Source organism: Nomascus leucogenys, chromosome 6 (genome assembly GCF_006542625.1).
Source record: "Nomascus leucogenys isolate Asia chromosome 6, Asia_NLE_v1, whole genome shotgun sequence".
Taxonomy (NCBI): Eukaryota; Metazoa; Chordata; class Mammalia; order Primates; family Hylobatidae; genus Nomascus; species Nomascus leucogenys.
Genome location: NC_044386.1, coordinates 85,765,611 through 85,779,997, shown reverse-complemented (window position 1 = coordinate 85,779,997; position 14,387 = coordinate 85,765,611). Strand labels below are relative to the sequence as shown.

Sequence of the window (14,387 nt, the reverse complement as noted above, 5' to 3'; positions counted from 1 at the left end):
TATGGCAGCAGCCGAGAATCATCAGAGGGGAGGGGAAAGGGCAAAGCTGTGCCTGCATAAGCAATGCTGGTGCTTCCAGAAATGGGGTGGGGAGCCTGACAAATCCAGAGTACCCTTCCAGAGAACAAGGAGCCAACTTACCATTTATTCACAAAATCTTGAAATTCCAGACTGAACACTCCACTGGGCAGTTTTGGAGGAGGCTGCAAACACATGTTGAGATAAGAAAAATGCCTGGCTCCTTGCTCCAGCCATCTCCTCTCCCCATCCCACCCCTCCCACCAGCCAGTGCTACTTTTTTTTAAAGTCTTCTCTGCAGTCCAAAGGCAGTGCTACTCTCATCCAGTCAAGGAAAGGCACAGGTAGAAGGCCAGTGCTGCCTGTTGGGTAACCATGTTGGAACCACTGATCTCAAATAGCACATTTAGAATTGGGACAAAGTCAAGTCCACTCACTTGTCTGGTGATTTTGAACTAATCACTATTCCTCTCTGAGCCTCAGTTTACTCTTCTATGACATGAAGAGGTTGGGCCTAATGATCTCAGGGACCCTTTCAAGCTCTGACACTCTACAGTGGTAAATCTTGGGGTGCGGCATGGAAACATAACCAGCAATTTACTGGCAGCAACAGCTAGGGACACGTGCAAACCACCAGGCATAGCCCAGGTCTGACAGCACCTGCAGAAGCAAACCAGTTTTTAAAAATCCCTTTTCTGAGCCCTAGAGAGGCAGTGAAAAGTTAATAAAACATTAACTGACAGAGGGCTGGATCTGGAAGAATGTTACCTGTACACTCCAGGAATGGGGCTGTTTTCAGATTTTCCCATGGTGATCATGCAGCACTATACAGTACAAGGCCCTGGAGCACTGGGCTCATGGCGTTCCATGCAGTCCAGGAAATGTGGGCCCACTTATGTACCTGGGCTGGGAGCTGTGTGTACCCATGCTGACCCACAGACATAATGTCCATGATGTCACTGATGTACAGCCCAAAATCTCATGTTTAATTTGAGATTAAAAATGAGACACTGATCCCCACCACAAAGCCCAACCTAGTGCTCTTCCTCTGAGGGCCATGTCAGTCTGATCTGAGGTGAGGACTAGAACTCGGCTCTTAGAACAGTGACCCAGAGCAAGCCCCACTCTGCAGACTGTCCCCGCTGCTGAGGGAATCAAGGGACCATTCAAGGGAGAGAGGAGACCAGCAGCTTGGCCTCCAGAGGCAGCATCCATTCCCTCTGAACAGGAAAGAGCTAGGCAGCAGAAGGGCTGTGTGCCAGCAGAGGCTGCAATAGGACAACTGCCATGCAGTCAAGCCTCCTAGGAGGTAAGAATGGGAGGTGGGAGGTGGCAAAGAAGAAAGAGCACTGGGTGGGAAGGACCTGGGCTACTTTTCATCTCGTAGGCTCAATTTCCTCACCTGTTTGAAAAGGAACCAATTTGGCCTACCTCAGCAATGCTTGGGAGAATTGCATGGGAAATTAATGTGAAAATTTGGAAGAAAGCAATGCACGCTAGGAGACTGGCAATGGCGTATCTAACCTCAGATATCCCTTCCCTTAATATGACTACCACCCGGAACCATCTAGCCTAGGTCCCCAGCAGTAGAGGATGGGTGGCTTTTTTTCTGACTCCTACAAATGCAACATGCTCTGCCTCCCTCAAATCCTTAAGCAGTGACGATCTAATCCTGAAACTGCTTTTCTACACCCATGGTGCTTAGTATAAAGCTGTGCATATAGTAAAGAGAGGTAAATTAAACTCCCTAGTAGACTGAACCTGTGACAGGGATGTTGTTTTGTTTTGTTTTTTTTTTTTTTTTTTTTTTTTTTTTTTCAGAGTCAACCTCCGCCTCCTAGGTTCAAGCAATTCTCATGCCTCAGCCTCCCGAGTAGCTGGGACTACAGACGTGCACCACCATGCCCAGCTAATTTTTGTATTTTTAGTAGAGATGGGGTTTTGTCTTGTTGGCCAGGCTGGTCTCAAACTCCTCACCTCGTGTGATCCACCCGCCTCAGCCTCCCAAACTGCTGGGATTACAGGCATGAGCCACTGCGCCCAGCCACCTGGGTGTTTTCTTAAGATGAGCAAGTAAATTCCAAGGTGAAGAAAACCAGGCAGTACTTACCTCGTTGACTATGTAATCCAACAACTCAAAAATTGCCATGGGAGGTCGGCTGTCCATTCCATATGCTACAAATTTTACAAAAAGAAAAAATACTTCTCAGAAACAGATTACTTGTTAATATGAGGCAAGGGGTTGGGCATGGATCCCTGGGACCAGAACAGGGTCATGGACAATAAACATTAAACAGCCACAGATAAGGCTTGAACACAGAGGGGACCAGCAAAGGCCAGGGTACAAGTCTGGGCTCTGCCACATCTTAAGTTCGTAACCTTTGGCAAATCAGTTCACTGCTGAGCCAAAGTTCTGAGTTTTGTAAAGCAGAGACATAATAATTATGTCTGTCCTTTCCCCCTTCCTTCTATTGAGAGAGGCACACAAATGAGATAGCAACTAAATAACTAAAGGACTTAGTTTTAATTCTCCATGAAGTTGCGTTTCTTCCTTTTGTCTCCTAGAGTCACCAGGCCACAGCCACCAGCCCCTCCAATGACCTGCCGTCAGCTACCTCTAGCCCCCTCTGCTTTCCCCTTTATACAAGCTCTCTCTCATGTGGACCTCATGGAGGTATAGGGCAGGTATCCCTGGCCAGACAGGAGCTACATAAAAAACAGTTGACTAGGTCAGGCTATTCCCTGAGTACCAGGTTTACTTCCCAGTATTCACATTCAGAGAGGCAGGTGGTACTGCACAGTGTCTATCATCTTGGGAGTCAGACTTGGCCACTTACAAGCCTATGTGGCCTTCCAAGTGCACTGTTCAGTTTCCTCATCTTTAAAATGGAATTATAATCGTGATCACAAATGAAATGCTATGAAAATTATATAATGCTAGGCAAATCCGTGGACACAGAAAGTAGATCAGTGGTTGTCAGTGGATCGGGCAGGGGGGAGTGGGGGATGGGGTTTCTTGCTGGGATAATGAAAATGTTCCAGAATGAGACAGTGGTGATGGCAACACAACATGGAACAATATACTAAAAACCAATGAACTACATACTTTAAAATGTGAATTTTGTCTTATGTCAATTCTATCTCAATAAAAAATAAATCTACCAAAAGTCATGATTAAAAAATTAGAATGCGGGCCGGGCGGGGTGGCTCACGCTTGTAATCCCAGCACTTTGGGAGGCCGAGGCGGGTGGATCACGAGGTCAGGGGATCGAGACCACGGTGAAACCCCGTCTCTACTAAAAAATACAAAAAATTAGCTGGGCATGGTGGCGGGCACCTGTAGTCCCAGCTACTCGGGAGGCTGAGGCAGGAGAATGGCGTGAACCCAGGAGGCGGAGCTTGCAGTGAGCCGAGATCGCGCCACTGCACTCCAGCCTGGGTGACAGAGTGAGACTCCGTCTCAAAAAAAAAAAAAAAAAAAAAAAAAAAAATTAGAATGCAGCGGCTCACGCCTATAATCCCACCAGTTTGGGAGGCCAAGGCAGGAGGATCACTTGAGCCCAGGAGTTCCAGACCAGCCTAGTCAACATAGCGAGACCTCATCTACCCAAAAAAATTAAAAAATTAGCCAGGCATGGTGTCACATGCCTGTGGTCTCAGCTACTCAGGAGGCTGAGGCAGGAGGATCACTTGAGCCCAAGAGGTCAAGGCTGCAGTAAGCCATGATGGCGCCACTGTACTCCACCCTGGGTGACAGAGCAAGACCCAGTATCAAAAACAAAACAAAACAAAAAAACCCCACAAATTAGAAGCCAGTCATGGTGGATCATGCCTGTAATCTCAGCACTTTGGGAGGCTGAGGCGGGAGGACTGCTTGAGCCCAAAAGTTCAAGACTAACCTGAGCAACATAAGGAGACTATGTCTCTACAAAATAAAAAACCACCTAGCTGAGCATGGTGGCATGTGACTGTGGTCCCAGCTACTCAGGAGGCTGAGGTGGGAAGATCACTTGGGCCTGGGAGGTTGAGGCTGCAGTGAGCTGTGATCATGCCATTGCACTCCAGTCTGGGTGACAGAGTGAGCCCCTTCCCTCCCAACCCCCCCAAATAAATTATAGCCTGTAGTCCCAGCTACTCTGGAGGCTGAGGGAGGAAGACTGCTTGAGCCCAGGAGTTGAAGACTGTGACTAGCCACTGCACTGGGACACAGCAAGACCCTTAATAATAAAAATAAATAAACACAAAAGGTTAGATAATGTATACAAAGTCCTAAGTGCAGTACCTAGAACATAGTACAAACTCAACAAATGGTAAGAAGTTGTTGGTAGTAACAACACCCACCTGGAGACCCTTGCTGCTTCCCCCTGGCCCTAGCCTGGCATCCAGGGACAGACAATCAGTCTTGGCAGAATGTACAGAGAATCAGCCCTCCAGAAACCCCTCAAAGTAAGGGACCCTCCCCTCCGACAGTCCAAGATGGGGGACACACCAGGCTACTCACAGCTAAGGGGCCTCCCGGGGGTCCTTGGCCTGGGTGGGGTCTCAGCCGCATCTCCCTCCACCTGGCACCCAAACATCAGCTCCAGCTCCTTGGCATCTGGAGGAGGGATGGGATACCTCCCAACCGCCATCTCTACCAGAGAGAGTCCCATGCTCCAGATGTCTGACTGCACAGAGTAATGAGTCCCCTGGAGTCTTTCTGGCTGCAGGAGAGACAGACAGTTATAACCACCTAACCTAACTTGGACCCCTGGGTCTGCTAATGCATTTTCTCTTCTGTCCCTTCTCAATAGTGCATATCCTATTTCAAGAGCTCCACTAACCTCTTGAATTTGGCCTCCGGCCTACCCCCAACATTGTGTTTACCAAATCCTAGCTGGCTTCTTTGGCTTTGACTCCTCATCCCTGCTCTATTTCTCCTATAATCTGGCCTAAATTGACAGACCACATGTAATCGGCTGGGCCCTGGCTGCCACTACAGCCTGTGGTTCCAGCTTTACCCAGCTTGGCCACAGTCTTGCATGCGCAGGGCAGCCTGTCCGAAGCCCAGCATGAGAGGCTCATCTTGTCACTGAATCTGAAACGTGAAGCTTATGGAATGCGAGTTGGGAATGAGGTGGTGCCGTGGATACATAGAACAAAAGATCTGGGGTCAGTGGGCCTGAGACTTAAATCCCAATTCTGGGACTTACAAGCTAAAGGATCCTGAATATCAGCCTCATCTATAAAATGGGGCTGCTGCTGGGCCAGGACGCAGTGGCTTACACCTATAATCACAGCACTTTGGGAGGCCGAGGCAGGCGGATCACATGAGATCAGGAGTTCGAGACCAGCTGGCCAACATAGCGAAACCCCATCTCTACTAAAAATACAAAAATTAGCTGGACATGGTGGTGCATGCCTGTAATCCCAGCTACTTGGGAGGCTGAGGCAGGAGAATTGCTTGAACCCGGGAGGCAGAGGTTGCAGCGAGCCGAGATCGCGCCACTGCACTCCAGCCTGGGCAAGAAGAGCGAAAACTCCATGTTGGAAAAAAAAAAAGGCGGGGGGTGGCTACTGCTGATGAAAATGACAGTAACAATGACATAAGAAAACTCTATTTAGGATTACTAAGAAGATCAAATCAAATGAAAATGTATGGCCAGGTGCGGTGGCTCACGCCTGTAACCCCAGCACTTTGGGAGACCGAGGTGGGTGGATCACGAGAGGTCAGGAGATCGAGACCATTCTGGCTAACACGGTGAAACCCTGTCTCTACTAAAAATACAAAAAAATTAGCCGGGCGTGGTGGCACACGCCTGTAGTCCCGGCTACTCGGGAGGTTGAGGCAGGAGAATGGAGTGAACCTGGGAGGCAGAGCTTGCAGTGAGCCGAGATTGTGCCACTGCACTCCAGCCTGGGTGACACAGTGAGACTCCATCTCAAAAAAAAAAAAAAAAAGAAAATGTATGTCAGATGTTGTAAAATGCTATACAAATATTGGTGGGAAAAGCCAAAGAGAAAAAAGTATACAGTGCTATACAAAAGCATTATTTTTAATGAGCATTATTTGAAATAGCACATGTATTTCAAGAACCCTACCAAAAAAAGCTTTATTCCGGCCATAGTATATTCATTTAGACATTAACTTCTCCCGTAGCATTTTTCACTAACTCCAACACTGGACTATTTCGTAACTGACCATATAACCACAAAAACCCCAACCATTAAACCCTTGATTAGTAACTCCCAGGGCCTGTTAATGGATTTTGAACTTGAGAGTTGGCAGTCAAATGGCCCAGGATGCCAGCTGCTCAGTTATTAGACATTTAGGGAAGAAGCAATGAGGAGATGACAGAGAAAGAGAGTTCCACTGTGGGTCACTGGAGGGGAGGGGTGGGGATGTGGGTCAGTGCCAGGTGAGTGATGTTGACAGTGGCTGGAGTCACAGTGGGGGGTAGGCGCCAGCAAGAAGGAATGAGGATGTGTTCACACTGGGATCTGGGCACAGGTGCCAAATCCTCCCCAAGAGGCAAATGAGGGTGTGCTGTGTAAAGGGCTTCTGCCTGGCAAGGGGGCAGCTAGCTTTCAATCCTGGCTCAGCAAGGTTAAGTAGGCAGGTTGCTTAACCTCCCTGAATCTAGACTTCCTCACCTTTAAAATGGGAACAATAATCTTTGTTTCCTGGGACAACCACATGGATCAAATGAGACCTTCCAGGGACATGACATGTGCTTTGACAGAGAACACATAAAATGCTTTCTACAAGTTAAGATCTGAGCCTCTGCTCCTGTCCCCCCCCTCCACACGGGCCTGCACTCCCCGCCACTTCCGTAAAGACTGCCTACTCACTCCAACGCTCCTCCACTCTGCCGCACTTCAGCACTGGCCCAGACTCACATTTCCACCTTTCCGAATCATACTCAGAAATGTTTTATCCATGTACCCTCCCACTCAGCCAACTAAACATCTACCCACTTGCCAAGCATTCCCTGAACACCTACCACATGCCAGGCCCCATGCCAGGCACTAGGAACAAGAGAGACACCTTGTCCCTGTCCCCAAGGAACTGGTGGCATGAAGGAGGGAAGAAAACACACTGGTGCTGCCACAGTGTGAGGATGGCCCCACACAACGCTCTGGTGACAGTGTGAGCCAGCAGAGCCGGGAGCAGGAGGGAATTCCCCCAACACACGGTGTTGGCTGAAGTGGAGCAGAGACTCCAGCAAGGGGTCCAGTTGTGCTGCAGTTAGAAGGAGGGGTAGATGTCTGACAGACATAGGAGGGAGAAAAGAGGCTGGACAATTCTGAACAGACTCTCAGGAGTTGGGAGCTACAAGATACTGAAAGGATGGGCTGCCGAGAAGGCAGGTTAAAAGCCAATGCTCAGGTTTCTACCTTGAGAAACCAGGGAGATGATGCTGTCTATTTACTGCTAAGAGAAAAGGAGGAGGTGAGGTAGTTTGGGGTGGATCATATCTGAGCATCCTGGGTTTGTGGATCTGAAGACGATCATGTAGAGATGCCCAGAGGGGAGCTGGAGCTCACAATCCTTCAGAATGAAAGCCGCACTCTGGAGCTGGACAGTCCTTTCAGTGAGTCAAGGCCCCAATATCCCAGTTATGCTCCAAGGCCTAAGAAAGACCAAGACCATCTTCCCATTCAACTTCATCTCAGGGCAGACCACTGTGCATCCTCCCTCACTTCTTGTCCCCTACCCAGCACAAGACTCTGGCTCCACAGGAAAGATACCCACTGGGCTCCTATCCCTGACCGTACAAGAAGCTCAAGCAATGGAAACTTCTGTTCATACCGACATGTAGGACCTTGTGCCCACGAAGGAGTTGGCCATGGAGTCGATGAGCTGCCCGCTGACCCCAAAGTCACAGAGCTTGATCTCCCCACGGGAGTTGACTAGGATGTTGGAGGGCTTGACATCTGCAGGGAAGAGAAAATAGAAAAGGAAGGAACTGACACAGGTAGATTGGGGAAGAGAAGGGTCAGCATTCCACACAGACCAGCCCTGACCATGAGTCCCAGGACAACACCCCCATCCGCCATCAGAGGCAGCCCTTGATTTGCAAACACTGTACACCAAGGCCCTTTGTTCTGAGTTCAAGAAGCAACTGTCAGGAGATGAAATGAGCAGCTGCTGTAGAAGTAGCACAGAAAGACAGTTGATTTCCACTCTCTAAGAATGCAGACTTGGCCAGATGATCCACAGGAAGGAGTCCGTTATCATCAACAGTCAGGATTTCAAAGTCTGTTGCTTCAACCACTCCTACTGGTAAGATATAGTATCTATGGTTGGATCATGAAGGAGGCAGAAAAAAACAAGTAATACGACCTATCTGCTTGCTGAGGCTACACAGGCTAGAAGGGGACAGGGTTTGGAGGGAATTCCCATTCTAGACTTCTGCACCAGGCACGGAGCATGTGGGTCTTTTTCTTATGAATATGTGCGGCAGGGGTGGAAGCTGAGTCATGATTCCATTCCGTTCCACTGGAGTCACTCACCTAACAGCCTACACAGCTACATCTACCCTGCCAGTCAAGGGGAACCCCTTGCTACCTGGAGCTGGAACGTGAGAGGCCTTAAAGCTGCTCCTCAGAGTCAAAACGATGCCCCCATCCCCCTTCCTTGCACTCTTATTATCACCCCATCCCACCCATCCGGTCACTGTCACAAATACCAGTACACTGGCCCTTAGTTTGCAGAGACCTAAATTTCCAAACATTTTTTCTTCCGCTGTATCCTCTGATTCATACAACTGTCCTGTAAGTGCACAGACCAGGGTCAATTATCCTCATTTATAAGTGAGAAAGCCAAGGCTGGGACTTGGTGAAGGCCCCTGGAGCAGGGCTTTGTGGAGCAGACATCAGCAAACAATGAGACTCACTTTGAGGGCGGACCACATCTAGGAAACATCTTAAACCATGACATCCTAAACCTATATGGTGTCTATATTAATAGTCGTAATATAGACACCATATAGGACATCTAGAAAATCACAGAAAAAACCCAAACCTCCTAAAATACAACCCAGCAGAGCCACTAATAACGTTTATTTTTGTCTTCGATACTGTGTTATATGAATGCATTTATTTATTATTATTTTTTTAGACACAGAGTCTCACTACATTGCCCAGGCTGGGCTTGAACTCCTGGGCTCAAGCAATACACCTGCTTCAGCCTCCCAAGTAGCTGGGACTACAGGTGTGAGTCACCATGGCCAGCTATTTATTCTCAAACAGGTCTATTTAAGTATCTTTCCAAGGACAAATTGAAAAACAAAAGCCGGGCAGTGCCTCACGCCTATAATCCCAGCACTTTGGGAGGCCAAGGCAGGAAGATCACCTGAGGTCAGGAGTTTGAGACCAGCCTGACCAACATGGTGAAACTCCCATCTCTACTAAAAATACAAAAATTAGCCGGGCGTGGTGGCGGGCACCTGTAATCCCATTTACTTGGGAGGCTGAGGCAGGGGAATCACTTGAACCTGGGAGGAGGAGGTTGTGGTGAGCCGAGATCATGCCATTGCACTCCAGCCTGGGTGACAGAGCCACACTCCGTCTCAAAAAATATATTAAATAAATAAATAAAAATACAAAAATTAGCGTGGTGGCCCATGCCTGTAATCCCAGCTACTCGGGAGGCTGAGGCAGGAGAATCACTTGAACCTGGGAGGCAGAGGTTGCAGTGAGCTGAGAACACGCCACTGCACTCCAGCCTGGGCAACAAGAGTGAAACTGTCTCAAAAAAAAATTAAAATAAAAATAATTTTAAAAAAATCATGACCGTATAATATCCCAGTGCCCCAACTCCACTTGGCCCCTCTTCATCTTCAGCCTGGGGGTAATTACCATTCCAGGCCAGCTCTAGCCTCTCTCTGCCCCAATCAGCTGCAGGAGGGCAGGACGTTGGCTGTCTGCCTCATCACTCTAAGCCCTGAGCCCAAACAGTATCTGACAGAGGGCAGGTGCTCCAAAAGCCCTTGTTGAATGAATGGTTCTAAATGTACCATGGATACATGCATGCACACCCTGCACCACTGGTGTAGTCCTCCTAAGACCCAGCCCTCATCATGTCACTCCCCTACCCCAGTGCGCAGACCCAAGTCAGGCTCTTCAGTAAAGGAACACAGGATACAAATCTTTGCAAACCCCTCTGCGACCCTCGTCTCCTACACATAGACTTTCAGAAGAGAGGTGCCAGAAGTAGCCTTAGAGGGCACCTAGTTCCTCCCCTTCACGATGGAAACAAAAAGTCTAAGGCCCAGCAGGGCATGGTGGCTCACGGCTGTAATCCCAGCACTTTGGGAGGCCTAGGTGGGCAGATCACCAGAGGTCAGGAGTTCAAGACCAGCCTGGCCAACATGGCAAAACCTTGTCTCTAGTGAAGATACAAAAATTAGCAGGGTGTAGTGGAACACGCCTGTAATCCCCAGCTACTCAGGAGGCTGAGGCAGGAGAATCGTTTGAACCCGGGAAGCAGAGGTTGCAGTGGGCCAAGATCACACCACTGCACCCCAGCCTGGGTGACAGAATGAGACTCTGTCTCCAAAAAAAAAAAGAAGGCTAAGGCCCAAGAGACCCAGCAACTTGTTCAAAGTCACACAGCAAAAACTGGGTAAAGCTGAAAGCAGATCCCAGGCCCTCTGACACTTACACCTGTCCTCTTCTACCCACCCTGCTGCCATGCTCTAATGGTCATCACCTACTGTCCACTGAACACCTGCTACCTTACCTGTGGGCTCTGTGTGGGCAGTCAAGGAACTGACCAAGTCCCCCACTATCATGAAGCTTAAATTTTAGTGTGAGGAGACAGACAAATCAATGAACAAATGTGTAACATCAGGTGGTCTTAAGTGGCACAAAGAAAAATATAAAACCCAGCGAGGCGCAGTGGCTCACGCCTGTAATCCCAGCACTTTAGGAGGCTGAGGAAGGCAGATCATTTGAGGTCAGCATGGTGAAACCCTGTCTTTACTAAAAATACAAAAATTGGCTGGGTGTGGTAGCACATCGCCTGTAATTCCAGCTACTAGGGAGGCTTAGGCAGGAGAATCGCTTGAACCCAGGAAGTAGAAGTTGCAATGAGCCAAGGTCGTGCCACTGCACTCCAGCCTGGGCAAAGAGTGAAACTCCGTCTCAAAATATATATATATATATATATATATATATATACACACCTGTATATATATATATATATATATATACACACCTGTATATATATATATATATATATATATACACACACCTGTATATATATATATATATATATATATATATATATATATATACATGTATATATATATATATATTATAATATACTATATATACACATATATATATATATATAATATAGATCTATATATATTATATATATATAATATAGACTATATTATATTATATATATATAATATAGATCTATATATATTATATATATATATATAGATCTATATATATCTATATATATATATAATATAGATCTATATATATCTATATATATATAATATAGATCTATATTATATCTATATATTATATATAATATAGATCTATATTATATCTATATATTATATATAATATAGATCTATATTATATCTATATATTATATATAATATAGATCTATATTATATCTATATATTATATATAATATAGATCTATATTATATCTATATATTATATATAATATAGATCTATATTATATCTATATATATAGCTAGATAGATAATAAAACCCTGTGAAGACAGAGAGGGTAAGGGGGTACTGCCGTGACAGGGTGGCAAGGAACGGCCCTGTGAGGAGAGGACATTTGAGCAACGATGTGAACAGAGAGAGGGAGCGAGCCACGCAGCCTCTCAGAACGATGGGGAGATTCTGAACTTCGGGAGGAGAGGGGCGAGCTCTGTTCTTTCCCTGGGCCTAGTGTTAGGACAGGGCCCACAAACACTTCAGCCGAGGCATGAGTCCAGCAGTTGCTTGTTGGAGGTGTACATCCTCATCCCACCATGCCCATGGTCCCTCAGAGGACAGGTGTTGGGTGCCTGGCCCCTGGAGGTCAGGTGCTCAGGATTTGGAAAATGCTGCTGAAAATGGAACGAGACTGAGAAGGGTAAGGGGTGTGACAGCGCCTGCTGGGGCGGCACACCAAGGTGCTCCAACACAAGCCCTCTTCCACACCTCCCACCCAGTGCCATTGCCTCTCATACATGCCAGGCCACATGGCACCAGGCTCCCTCACCCAGCCCACACTCTCCCCATGGGCTGTTTAGGCATGACCTGTTAAGCCTGTTTTAGAGTAAAAGAGCAGCACTGGCTAGTGAGACAGAAGCCCTGTGTCAAATCCTGACCCTGCCACTTACTCTACATGCAGCCCTGAGCAAGTCACTTGACTTTTCTGGGCCATGGTTTGCCGTGATTGAAACAGTCACAATGGCGACTCTCATACCATCACAAGTTACAGACCAGGATTAATGTAATAAGGCATGGCATATAAGCAGCACACCATGTTATAGGAATAGACAATGATTGCTTCACAGGCTGCCCTCCAAGATCGGCAGTTCACAGAACCAGACACTTCTCCTTCCCCACAAGAACACAGTCTCCTCCACCCAGTCCAGCAGCTTCTTCCTCTGCTGGCTCAGACACCTCTCTTCAGACTACAGCTGCTGCTCAGGCATGGCTGTGCTGCCTCTAGCTGTCCTTGTATCTGATCTCTATTCACATGGCAAGCAAGCCTCCTTTTTTCAAACTTACATAACACAGCTTGCCGCCATCCCTGGCTGTCAGCTCCAGCTTCTCCCACCCGCTCCAGGGAAAGACACTGCCTAGGAGGCAGCAGAGATGGAAGGGGTTGGAGGAGGAGAAGGGAAATTCTGAGGGGCTTTTCACTGCTAGACCACATTGGTCCTCGGAGCCAGATCCCGGAGGGCCTCACAAAAAGCCACCTGGAAACCTGGGCACATGAGATCACTGAACCCCAGAGCACACTGCTGGAGCCACTAGGCTAGGACATCCCTCTTGCCCCTGCTCCTGCCACACCCAAGTCTAGCTCTTCTCTGGGGACAGGAAAGAGGTACATGATGGCAGACAAGTCCAGAGAGAATTCATTTCTTGATCTCCCTCAGCACCCCACACTTGCTTCCCACAATAGCCAGGCCCTTCACACACTGTTCCTGTCTCCAGCATCTTCTCCCTCCACCCGCCTACATAGAAACCAGCACTCCTCCAGTGGGACAGCCCCTGCACAGAGCCTGCCATGGCTCCCCTCTGCCTCAGAGCACAGTCCCAAGCCCCTCCGCCTGCCTTTCCATGCCCTCCACTGTTTCTTCCTTTCCTCTCCAACTTCACACCAAACACGTCTCCACATCCACTTCCTCCTGGTTGGGGCTGGCCGGCCTCTCTAACTGCCCCTGTGTAAGAGTCTCACCTTCTCTTGTGCTGGTCCTTGCATCTAAAGTCTTCCTTTCAAATCACCCTGTCACCTCTACTCCTAGGTGCCTAGTTCTTCTGAATCCCCTTCCCAACTTGGGATAATGCCCTGTTCCTGGAGTCCTGGGAGGATTAACTGGGCTTCCTCTCACATTCTCCTAGCAGAGCCCTCAAACATTCAAATCACAGGCCCAGTCCTTCTCTACTTCCTGAGGCCACCTCTGGGCCTTGGGTTCTCTTTCTGATCCTTTGATAACCGAAAGGTGATGCTGAGAGGTCCCCCAGCAGCTGGTTGGCCAGGCTGCATTCTGGAGGAAGCATCAACAACCCAGGCTCGTAAGCTTCCCTAGGAATCCCACAGGAGGCTGAGATCTAATAACCCCAATTCTGCTCAGCTTCTGTGACAATGAGTATGGGTAACCCCTCCTTCCTCAAAAATGAACAAGGAGGTTTTATGAAAAACTCAGAAAGTATGTTCTTCGCTATTTTCTGTCCCAGAAATAACACTACTCAAAGCCTCCTGATTTTTCCCTCAAGAGCACACATTTTGAAGTTTAACTATTAAGTATTTTCTACCCCTCTAAAATAAGATGTTTGAATAAAACAATTTAGGGAGTTATTTATTTATTCTAGAAACACAGAGTATCTGCACTGGGCTATGAGTAAAAAGGACACAGGGATTGTCACCATCAGGGGAGACAGAATCCAACAAATGACAAGAACATGTGCACGTGTAAGGGAAAGATGAAGATGTGGTCAAGGCCCCGTGGACTCGTTCTAAATTCTTCCAACCAGGTGGGATGGGTGCCACCCACCATCAGATGATAGCCTGAGTAGCTGACAAGGCCCTGGCAGGCAGATGAACCAAGGTGAATCTCGGCCTTCTATGTGTTTCCACTATATCCTAATACCTTCATTTTGTTTGGTTTAGGCTAATATTAAAAGCAGCTGAATTCC

At 47.7% G+C, this 14,387-nt stretch overlaps 1 protein-coding gene across 1 annotated transcript in view; it reads right to left on the bottom strand.

The window, feature by feature from the left end:
- Nucleotides 1-14,387, bottom strand: part of MAP2K1 (mitogen-activated protein kinase kinase 1) — a 101,087-nt gene that overhangs the window by 2,127 nt on the left and 84,573 nt on the right. The window contains exons 6-9 of the mRNA XM_003267120.4: nucleotides 7,811-7,935; nucleotides 4,520-4,721; nucleotides 2,129-2,193; nucleotides 142-203 (exon numbers count right to left, since the gene is read on the bottom strand). Coding sequence (XP_003267168.1) covers nucleotides 142-203; nucleotides 2,129-2,193; nucleotides 4,520-4,721; nucleotides 7,811-7,935 — 454 coding nt within the window. The remainder of the gene's footprint in view (nucleotides 1-141; nucleotides 204-2,128; nucleotides 2,194-4,519; nucleotides 4,722-7,810; nucleotides 7,936-14,387) is intronic.